Here is a 12,343-nt window from a genome sequence, read left to right as displayed (position 1 = left end):
TGTTTTCAGAGAAGGATAACCTGGATAAATACAAAAGATTGTTTTCAAGCACCGATTTTAATTATTGAGGGATAAAATCTATCCAAACCAACACGACTCTGAGGTGGAGTAATTACCATGTGAAGATAGTTCTGGCACCCCTGGCAACAACAGCTTCCAAAAGGCAAAACCTGACAATGGGTGTGTCCAATTTCTAATGCTGCATCCTTCGAAGATTCCCCCCCCCCACCTGGTTCACACAGGCCAGGAACTCTGTCGACCGGGAAGACAGGAAGTGAGCGACTGCGGAACTGGACAGACTGGCCTTCAGATTTATTCCCAGTCTTACCCAAGTCTATGTCATAAATGAAGTCTTAAATAATTATCTTTGAACCTTTATTCAAAATGGATTTTCAAAAAAATCCATTGCTAGGCAACGGTTGTGCTGTTGCTAGGCACAACCTTGCTTCCCTGCTGTCCGACTGTGACACCTGCTATGGTTGTGCTGTTGCTAAGCACAAGCTGGTAACAATAATGTTTGCTGAGAATTTTTTTTATTTAGTTAATCCTTTTTCTGAATTAAATTATTGAATAAAGTAGGTTTTTTGTTGCTTTTTTTTTACAAAATGGTATTAAAAACATGTTTACGCAAATGGAAAAAGTTTATCAGCATAATCGGTTTATCATTTTTCATACAACCAGATATGAATGTTCTTTAATATTCTTTTATTTAAAACTGTATACATTTTTTCTTGTAGCACTGCTACAAAAAAAAAGAATCTAAACGGGATTGGTTCATTTGAGTCCCAAATCCTTAGTAATACCTTTTTAATGCTTTCCAAACTGATTAATGCCAGTAACCTTCTGTTTTACATGTTCTTTAGAATGCCTAATGTGTTCCTTAAGAAAGTACAGGTTCTATTATTCCTCCCTTCTTCTTCTGTTTTACTCTGGCAGGTTGACACTGATCCCACATTCTCTTTTACAAGTTTTTTGTGGTTTTGGGAACTGATGGTCTGACGGAACACACCTCTGACTGGGACATCTGCTTCACGTTGCGCTAAGACGAGGACTGAACTGAACTCTGGTGCGGTTTGAATGCATATGTGAATGTCAAGCAGACCGGGCACTACAGCGTAGGGCATTCTGGGTAAATACAACCAAAACTAACGTGCGTGTCTTGCCCTAGCGGGAGAAATGGCTCTTGGTCTTTCATTAAAGACAAAAGAGAAATCCTTCATCTGCTAAAATCTGACGCCACTCCATTTTTGTGAAGAAGGAAGTTGTGCTCAGTGTCTTCTCCAGAAGTTTTCATGTCGTTTTCTTCAGTGGTTCTTGGTACAGCACCGCCACAGGCGAAGAGGTAAACAGGTTTTCCAAATGGTTTGATTAGTTTTACACAATGAGGCATGAAAGTGAAACACAGCAGCTGAAAACGTAACAAATGTTGCAACTTTGGTCCCTAATCGGACTGAGTCGCGCTAAGACGATAGTCTACTGGACTTTCAGGAAACTCCTTGACTGTTCTGGTTTAGCAGCAAAATCTGCCTGAGAGTGGCTGGTGAAAATGAACTCAGTGCTTCCCAAGAATGTTGATAATTACATTTAATTTATGACAAGTTGAAAACTGTTCTGTATTCACTCAAGTTCTCCTTGTCTAATACTGATGACCTGAAGCATTTAGGTGTGACAAAAAGAAAACCGCAGGGACAAATGCGTTTTCACACGACGCTGATGATGGCAGCTTGCTTTGACATCACGCATCCATACATACCTTATAAAATATTACGACCTGGTGGGCACCAGCAAAGGCAAGCAGAGGAGAAGGACAGAAGACAGTGTTTGAGACAGAAGGGGACTTGGGGCAGCAAGCTGCAGGAACTAAGACATGAAGAAACTCTGATGTTTTGCAGACTCGTGAATTCCAGCTGTATTCACATGTAGGAGGGAAGAAAGCCATGCTGCACACGTTGAACTACAGCGCTCAGCATGCAGGCCAGAGTTGGGGTTGGCTTGACTTGGACTCTAAATGGTATTTCTTTCAGTTCTCCAAATGAACTAATGTTCAAGGTATGATTTGAACCCCAAGTCTGGAGGTTTTATACTACTGCATGTCAATCAAAGGGCATCATCTATTCAGCATGTAGGAAACACATGGCAGCTATCCCATCATGCTTACATGGATAGACATGAATATTTTCCTCTTGTATGTGAATAGACGTGTTTAATGAGTGACAGTGGAAGTATTATCAAGGTGCCCATAGCAGGAAGGAGACTCTGATGATGTCAAATATTCAGAAATTAGTCAATTATAGATTCCATATCAAGGAACAGACACTTATTTGAAACACATTCTTATGTAAAAGTAACTTTAGTTCTCTTCCTTTAGGCGGGGGAGAATTTTATTTTTTGCTGGTTATGATAATATCTAATCTAATATGTAAGGATTTAGCTGCACCAGTTAGCATTTTCAGTCAAAACACAAGACAGGACATGACATCGTATTATTAAAAAATAACGTATAACAGACTTCAAGACTGACATGAAGTACAGTCTGGGCTCCTTCTATAAACTCAGCAGACAAAAGCAGTTTTATGTATCTTGGCACCTTCAATGAACACAGCAGGATAGAAACAGTAAAATACTTAATTTTCATTCTGTTTCTGAGTTGAAATGTAAAAAAAAAACTATATAAAAAGATTAAATCAGTGAAATCAGTCAATTTTCAGCTTAATTGACTCAGACCACTGATCGGAAAATGGAGGTTTGCAAAGGAATGCATCATAACTTCATGCTTCCAGGTCAGACAGACAGCAACACTCTTCAAAGTGAAAGTTGTAACAGAGAAAGACTTCCTCAGGCTACAACAGAATTCCACTCTTTGGCTGATGTTGGTCTCTTCACTCTTTGGCCATTTTGGCTTCTGAAGAGCTGATCAATTTTTTGCCAACTTGTTCAGGTATGAAAATAAGCCATCTGTTAGGTAGCGATCACTCATGTGTCACAGTTCGGCACAGAACACGATCAGTTTTTTCAAAATTTTGAGAAAAACGTTCCCTTAGCTGTTAGTTTCAGATCTTCTGAGAGTGATCTTTCACAATTGTTCAAGACTTGATTGGACCATCAATGTCCAACATTCCCTCCTGCCACCAGATCCACTCCAGGTACTATTAGTACACACCCCTAATATTTATTTCCTCTCAGTTTTTAACACATCGTACTGTTTTTGCCATGTTCAGCTTCCTCTAGCCAGTGGTAGTGGTATATTGATAATGCCTTGGACTTGTACAAAAGACCCCAAAACACATTCACACACTGATGGGACGACGGTGACGGCGAGGGTAGGAGTTCATCTCTGGCTCAACTCCTGCTATGTCCATCTCCATCGTTGCTTCCTTAACCCTACAGCGGAAAGACACTTGGCCAAGGACACAACCCACTTTGCTTGCTGGTGGTGGACAGAGGGCCTGGTGGCACTGCTGCTTACCACCATCAGTGAGTGAATGAATGGGTGAATGATTGAATGTAATGTGAAGCACTTTGGTAATCACCAGCAGGAGAAGCGGGTGAAGTGTCTTGCTTAAGGACACAACGACAGAGATGGGTGGAGCGGGGATCGAACCAGCAACCCGCCAGTTACTGAATGAACTCCTACCACCATCAACCTGCATCCATAGTACTGGTCATGCTGGTATTTTTAATCCACATTGGAAGCAGCCTGTACTTCAACTTCCGTAGCAAAGCCAAACATGGTTTCTCTTTCAAACATTTGTCCATACTTAGAAATCTATGGTGTGGCTCAACGATTGATCCCTCAGTAGAAGGATCAATTGACATCGTTTCTTGAATAAACTGCACTTTCTTGTATCCCAGCTTTTGTTGAAAACTGATACTTGTGCAACTTTTCCATTTATTTCACCATCAAGATTTGAGATTTTGCTCAAATTAAGTCAGTTATGAAATAATACACAGATGAGCGCATCAAACATTTGATCAATTTTTACCATTAGCAGATGTACCCAACAGTCTGAAAGTAGAGATGAACTTGATGTGATGTGAAAATGGAACTACTTTATGAATACTGCAGTGAATCAGGAGTGTGTTTCTGAAGCTGATTAGCTTGGAGCCACTGTTTCTCTTGACTCAGGACTAAAATATACAATTTTAAACAAACTTTTAAACTCTTCAATCCTAACTAAACCATATAGTCGCTTCCGGCTGTAGTAATCCATCTGATCTCCTTCTACATTGTGTATTTCAGTCTCATATTCTCGATCCACATCCTGTTTGAATATTAAAAACTCAAGCAGCACTCTGAATAATGAGTCTTGGCTTAATGCGATGCCCCAGTTTAACAGCTTTGCCTTCATTTCGATAAATATCATTATCCACTCGGAGAATTCCCTCGCGACCCATTGACATTTCCTCCACCGCCTCTAAATGATTAGTAATGACATAATAATTTCCACACCCATTTTTGGTCCCATTAACTTTTCAGTGAATCGTGTCTAAATCAACCTAACAAGAAAACTGCAGCATCTACCGGCTCCATTCTCATCCGCCAACGTCGCTGCAGCATCCATTCCCAAAACGGGTTAAACTGCAGAGATAGGGAGTGGCTTCCCCCACTCATTCTAAATATTCTTCTATTTCAAGCTCCCCCTGTTAAATTATTCATCCCGCGGTGCCTGAGCCGGCGTATTGAATGTGGCGTCTGCACTGGCAATTGATCGGTAACGCTGCAGCGAGTCCTGTGGTTTAAGACACGGACAGAGCGGAGCGTCTGCTGTTCTCTGCTGAATTGTTTTTGTCTCATTGATCGAAAATAAAGATTTTCCTGCAGTTTTAATTTGCACATTATCCACGTTGCCATTGAAGTCATTCAATTAAAACAGTTAGTTAGTAGCTAGTTTCATTTACCTGAGTAAATTTACTCCCAGCTTTAAAATGCCCTTTCTTCATCTACTTGAGTAAAACTGTTCCTGCTGTAACCATTGATTTCTGTAGATTTCTGTTGTGAAAATGTCATTTGAGAACGTGTTGCTTCTTCTGCTTGAATTTGTAACTTTCTGTTGATATTATCTATTTTTACTCACTTTAGATTTTTATTCTTTGAAGTATCAGAAATGCATGCATCATTTTGCCCTTTTGTCTGTCTGATGATGTCCTTTTCCTCTGATAATTCAGATGTTACAGTCAAACTTGAGTAGCCTTTTCACCAAAATAATCTGATTAAGTCCAGATTAATACGGTTCATAGGCAAAGTTTAAAGTAAATGTTGTTGTCGTCCTGGAAACAATCTTACAATTTAGCTTTCAGTCTCCCATACAGAAGGTCCCATTCTTCCATTTTTATTGAGGAAATCTGCCCTGACAGCGAACAGCAACCAGACCCACCGTGTATTTTATTTGAACGTTTACACCATTTTGTGGATCAAAAACCTCAATTTGAGAGGTTTTGATCCACAAAAACCTCTCAGTGCCACCAGTGTGCACTATGTTTATACATTTTTGTTAAAAAAATAGTTATCTCATTCTGGTTTGTTCAGTTCTGAATAGAGCCTATTGAACTCTGTCTTTGTGATTTCACTACATTCAATCGATCATGTTAGTCAAGTTTTCCATGGTCTAGCACATTTCAGCAACAAGGCACTTCAAAGTGCTTTACATCATACATTAAATTATTCTTAATAAAACTGGACACATTTCCATTGTGGTAATTTAAGAGCTTTGCTGGTCCATTAGTGCGTTAGAAAGAAAACTAGGATTCAAACCCAATGGCATTGATCATGTTGGAGACATTTGATAGGTTTTAGGATGAATACATGTGCTATATGAAGATTAACAAATAAACAGGTCAAATCTGATTAAACCACAGATCTGATGGTGTCTCAGTTTCCTCTGAGCTCATAATGAAAATAATAAGCTGCATGAGAAAACTAACTGCTGTTCACTTCTAAATAATTCACATGAGTAATGTCTTGGCAGTTCAAGAGAGCATTCATTTAAACTCACTCTAGTGTCATTTATATATGCATATGTATATATATAAATATTTTACAAAGGTTAAAATTAAACATTTAGCATGGAGATATTAACACAAATGAATAAGTAAACAGCTGATGTTATAAAACATGGCCTGTCAGGTTATGGAAAACAAAAACATGGTGGTTCGATCAGACCGGATAAAATGTCAAACTGGATAAAACTCCTTCGTTAGAAAAATGGTCACTTCCTGTTTGTGAGCAGTGAAAACAATCATGTCATTCATCACTACTACCAAACATGATCAGCAATCAGAGACTGGAATGAAAAGCAGATCAAATGGAAACAATCAAACTGAAAATACTACAAAAAGGAGCAATTTCTGTTCTTAAGATCTTTGTTGTCTTAAGAAGAGAAATTTCTGTTTTTGTCACCTTTTGTTTCAGCCTTTTTGTCCATTGTCCAGTTGACGATGGTCAACTGGTGCATAATCATGACTTATGGATCAAAAGAGTCATATTTACACTCAGGCAAATAGGTTTATTACAGTTTTACTAAAGCTGACATATATCATCACAGAACATAGATCTTTGTGTGATGATTGATCATTTTCTCTGCTCTCTCACATCAGCTGATTCATTCTAAGCATTTAAAGAGTAAAAGCTTGTATGACATACAAATGGGATTAGTGTGGAAGTTTGACTGACAAGCTAAATGACTTCCTGGATTTATGCAAGTCAGTTGAAGCATTCAGCTTCTATCTACCACAAATCTGGAACAAACTTCCAGAAAACTGGAAAACAGACGAAATATTGAGTTTCTTTAAATCAAGGCAGCTCTAACTGACCTGGTTAGAGCTGCCTTTGATTAGCAGTAATTTGTTTTTTTTCAGTGACTTTTATTATTTTAATCAGACTCTTAGTCAAACCCTCCTACAATCATCTGACTCCTTGCTCACCAGGAGGCTGTTTCCTAAGTGGACCTGGGAAACAGATACTATATAATCTGTTGAATCTAACTGTTGAGTTTGTTCACTTGTCCACCACATGCTCCATGGTTTATCATAATGTCAGGTTCTTTTTAAGAGTTAACTACACAAATACCAGCACTTAATCCTGACCCCCAGCTCATTTCTAATTCATAAGCTCCGCCTCCATGTTTTCTCTATCTTTCATAGCTGACTGTTAATTCCTATCTCTGCTAACTCTCCGTTAGCACAGATGATGCTTTGTATTCTAAGCATCATCACAGCTACTGCTGGCTGCAGCAGAGCAGAGCGCCACCTGCTATGGAAGTGTTGCTGCGGCGGCGTCTGACCACAGCAGAGAGGCGTTCTAAATATATCTGCAGATCAGAGCTCAGGGAGGAAGGCTCTGCGCTGCAGAATCTGGGATTAACCATTTCTCTCTAATTCACAGCTGACACACACACACACACACACACACACACCTACACACACACACACACACACACACACACATGCTCATGACTTCTGATTCACACAGAAAACCTAAAATGTCTCCCACTGGAGCTGTGAGTCAGAGCCAAACCAGATCATCCACTACTGTACTCATATATACTCATTAATTTTTCAGTTGCTGATAGAGGAATGAGTGGAAGTGTCCCATCTTGTCTATAAACATGCTAACTCATGTAGTAGGAGTTTGCATAACATTTACGATTATTATTGAAATAATCGTCAACTAATTTAATAATCGTTAACTGAAGTATAGAGACTCGAAAGAACTCCATTTGCTGAAAGAACAACACACTCAAAGCAGTGATTATGTCAAAACCTTACAAAAAATTTACACATTTAACATTTAGAATTAAAAAGAAATTATCTGCAAATTTATTCTACCCAGAAATTGTCAAGTGGTTTCAGCTTCACCTGGTACAAACTCTGTAAAAAAAACCTAATCTGTTATTTAACACTTTTTGCTGGCCTGTCGGTGTGTACAAAATATAACCACCCAATCAGACGAACACTGTACTGATGTTACGTCAAGCAGAAAGGAATGAGATTTTCACATGTTGATGTTAGAAGTACTTTTTTTTGGCAGCAGATGCTTCCTTTGTGTACACTTTGCTTTAGAGTACACTAAAGGAACGCTATGTTAATTCCTTTCAGGCAATAAATGTTTGTTTCCTTTTTTGTGAATACAAGTTATTGAATTATTTTCATATTGTACCGTTCTTCAAATATTCTCTAAAAGAAGCTTAAGTTGCTAAATGAGAAATCTATAGATGAATTGATTAATCATCAAAAAAAAAGTCAATAGTACACTCAATTACTAAAACAATTGCTAGTTGACCTGCATTTATTACTTATAATCATGTTCCATACATGATCTTATTTCTGATCCCTCCCTACGTGTTGTTTTCTACTCTGAGCCCTCTCTCTCTCCAGTCATTAGCTTCTTTCCTGCATTTGATTCCTCTTAAGCTCAGAGTCGAGCTGTAAGGTGGAACTCATCGATTAGATAGCAGGAGGAAAAATCAACAATCCTCCCTTTTACCAGATTAGCAGCTTAAGTGCTGAAAGACTCCACCAGCCAGAGTTTGAGTTTAGCTACTGAAACGTTAGCATGAAGACAGCTAGCAAGCTAATGACAGCATAGCTGAGCTGGTGGGAGATTTCGAGACGCACTTCATTAAACAGCATAACCAGCGAGACTGCAGAGAAGGAGAGACACAAATTAAACGAGCCTCCAGCTTCTGCAGCCCACTCACTTGTTTCATCAAACAAGATTTTTTTTTCTTTTTCTCCTTCGCTAGCTGGAAGAGCAAACGCCTCCCAATCTCCATTTATTGATCTTGACACTATCCAATCAATCAGGCTGTCCTTGAAAACACCCACACGCTGCCGTACCAAGCAAGCAATTTGAATAATATCTGTTTATACACAAAGCCATCTGCCAAGGAATAAATTGACTTTGGTGCTTGAGATGCATCAAAAAACAAAAATAATTGTAGCTGTTGGTATTTTCAGTTTCGTGTTGCTGTTCAGCACGAACAAAGCAGTTCCTGTTTCAATAGTAATCTGAGATACATGATGATAATCTGCCATGTTTATGATTTGAAACAGACCAGACTGACAAATAATTTATTTGATATGTACCAACCTAACAAATGTAGGTTTTAGTCGTTTTATAAAGAAATAATTTAATTGAATTTCCACCAATTTTGACACTAAAAGATGTCAAAATTGAAAAATGAAATGAAAATGAAAAAAAAATGAAAAAAAAAGAAAAAAAAAAAGAAAAAAACACTAAAAATGTCAAAACTCACTGACAGCAGTGAGTTTTTAAATGTTTTTTTTCGTGACGTGTTATTTTTTACCCAATTTTCCATCAATATCAACATCGCATTGAAGGAAATTTATCCATCCACTTTTTGCTGAATTTTTATCTTTATTTAAAAAACTAAAAATAGCAATAATATGGGACTATTTTTAATAGTAGGTATTTGTCAAAAACAACCAGTTTTCTTTATTGAAAGGGTAAATTGGTTTTAATTGGCTGGACTGAGGAAAAATGTGATGTATCCAATTAGCGTGTAACTTTTAGAAACCTGTTTAAAGATCTGATCAAAAAAAGATGAATTTATTTGAAAGAGCCTCTAAAATCCTAAAGCGCATCACCGTTTCTGTCTCACACCTAACAGTCATTACACAGAGAAAACGGAAAACTGTAACTTTGGTTTCTGGGCTTTAACAAGGCCAGATATCTACACACACTGTATAGCTGAAAAATGTTACATTAAATCGGTATTTTACAGAATCGTTCATCTCAGCACAACCAGAGTGTGAATGTTACGATGACCTGCTGCAGAAATACAAGTAAACTTTAAAAATGCAGAAAAAAGTTTGATTATTTTATTTAGTAGATGATGATGGAAATCGAGAATAACTGAGTCCTTCACTAACAGCATTACAAACTTCCCATTTTAATAGTTTAAACACCAAATATACCTTAATATGCACACACAATTGAAATGATCTTAGCACAACTGCAGGAGCTAGCATCCACAGTCTGTGTTATCGCCACTCTTGGGGGTACAGCCAATCAACACCAAGGAAAAAGAATCATGCTCCTGGATTATCATTCAATATCATTCAGTCCATCCCAGCATTTAGTTTGCCCAAGCGTTTAGTTGGAGCCAGCATTTAGTCTTCTCCAGCAAATGTTGTTAGTTCAACCAACCAATTCAGCATTTAGACTGCCCCAGTATTTAGTCTGCTCCAACACTTCTACCCAGCAGTGCTAGTATCCCACACAAAGACCCACTATTGGATAATAATTTACTTTTATTCAGATGGCCTCAAAAGACTTTCTGTTTTTGTAGTTTGGTGTTGAGGTCATCAAGCTGTCAGTCTGCGTAGCCAGTTGCTTTCCACTGACTTCTTTTGACACATCCCAGGATGCAACAGTGCTCAGATGGCCGAGTGAGTCTGTGGTTTTCGCTGGGATCAGAACGCCGGTGGATACTTTTGACTGATGCTGGATGACCGGAAATGAGAATGTACCATCAAAACAGAAAAAAATTATACAAGCTCCATTTTTTTCACCGACACAGATTTCTGAGGTTAAGCGTAACAATCCAATACAGAAAAACAAAGCTGAATCAAATGAAAAGATTTCTTTTTTTTAAATCACAAAGATAAATGTACTGAATTACATTTTTTTTTTGCTAACTCTGAATCAGCACAGCTCACTTAAATACACCAACAGCTTCATAATCTTGGTCAAACATGTTAAAACTTGTTCAGTCAGTGCAATTAGGAGAACAGTCAATGGAATTAATGAAAACAATTGGTTGACGTGTAAAATAAACTGCAACAAACCTTTCAAATTGTTCAGAAAGTGCAATTGTAAATTCTAAATGTAAAATAAATAATAAAACATGACATCACTCATAGGACAAAGCATAGAATTAGGCTGAATAGATCTGACCTTATGAGAAACAATGACACCGAATTTTTCTCAATATCGTAACTGATACAGGTATTAATATCTAGTATCTGGTGACTGCCATCTAGCTGAACAATGAAACTCGACTGGCTTATTTGAAATTCTGCAGAAAGAATCCAAATAGTTATAGATTCCTTAAAATCAGATTCTGTCTCTGATCCTGCCAGTGAACCGGTGCCATTATCCTGAGAGAAGAGGAACCGTGGCTCCATACAAACTGACCAGCTAAAATGAATGTTCTATAAAGCCTTATTGTTATTTTCATTTGTTTTTAACACACAAAATTAGGTAAAATGTGTTAAAGGTACTTTGGGGAAGAAGAGCCTTACGTGCGTGAGTCACTCATTTCCCCTGAGATAAAAATGTACGTCTCAGCACAAATAGCACAAAGCTGTTTTAGATAAGAGCACCAAGCTAACAGCTGATAGCTCAGATTTAGCCGGTTGCAGCTGATCAACCCTTTAAAGGAACTTCCTTCAGAAACATACCAAAGCTGCAGTATGAGCTCTAAGGGAGAGCCCTGAACTGCTAGCAGCTGTTAGCATCATGAGTGTGCATTCTGTCTGCACTGATGAGGACAGAGACTGGGCGTGTTGCTGATTAAAATAGAAAATGAATTAGCCTGATGTGACATGTTCAGTGATTTTTAAGGTAAAATGACAGTATGTGGACTCCTAAACCTGAGCGTCTCCAAGGCAACAACATAAACGATGAGTTACAGGATTGCAAAGATTTGTCTTTTCTTATCTCAGCCCCTGACCTCCTTTAGAAATGGCTACTTAGCAAAACCCCCACAGACAGCTCAGGAGGATAACCAGTCAACACTGCAGCTGTTAGTCATAAATCTGGCCTTTGTGACACAAAGGCCAGATTTGCTAAGTCATGTAGGCGTCTCATGTTGAAGGGGCTCTAGTCAAATGAGACCAAAATGATACTTTTCATGCAAAATACTGTATGTACTCGAAAACTGAAACTGCATATGACCTTAAACATGACCATAAAGCATGGTTGTTGCGACATCATAATGTGGGCAGGCCTTCATTTTTCAGCTGAGACATTGGTCAGAGTTGAAAGGATGGGCAAAAACTGGAAGAACTGAGCTAATTGACAATCGGCAGCAGGTCTAGAAAATTGATGATCAGAGGTTTATATGTGGTAGAAAACTACCAGTGCACATCTCCCTAAAAACATCAGCCTGATCATTGCCTTCCTACGGAATTCTGCTTGACTCTCATGTGCCTTCAATGGAATTGCTCCCATAGAAGTGGATTTCTCCACTGGAATTTTAACAGGACCAATCAGAGAACAGAAGAAGTTGTGAATGATGACGGTGATTTTCTACACTGCTTTATAAAGGGTTATATTTTGGAATTAAACCAAGCTGCCCATAGCTTGTTGGCCACACAA

At 38.4% G+C, this 12,343-nt stretch overlaps 1 protein-coding gene across 2 annotated transcripts in view; it reads right to left on the bottom strand.

The window, feature by feature from the left end:
- The window catches only part of LOC103468292 (vesicle-fusing ATPase), a 35,500-nt gene that overhangs the window by 20,054 nt on the left and 3,103 nt on the right, over positions 1-12,343 (bottom strand). The window contains exon 2 of one of the 2 annotated variants that reach the window (XM_017306266.2): positions 1,754-1,771. The exons of the other annotated variant lie outside the window; for it this stretch is intronic. Within the exon in view, the coding sequence (XP_017161755.1) occupies positions 1,754-1,771 (18 nt within the window). The remainder of the gene's footprint in view (positions 1-1,753; positions 1,772-12,343) is intronic. 2 annotated transcript variants of the gene reach the window in all.

This window comes from Poecilia reticulata, chromosome 8 (assembly GCF_904066995.2).
Source record: "Poecilia reticulata chromosome 8, P_reticulata-male-v2, whole genome shotgun sequence".
In the NCBI taxonomy this organism is placed as follows: domain Eukaryota; kingdom Metazoa; phylum Chordata; class Actinopteri; order Cyprinodontiformes; family Poeciliidae; genus Poecilia; species Poecilia reticulata.
The sequence above is the reverse complement of the archived record's forward strand: the minus strand, read 5'-3'. Positions and strand labels throughout refer to the sequence as shown.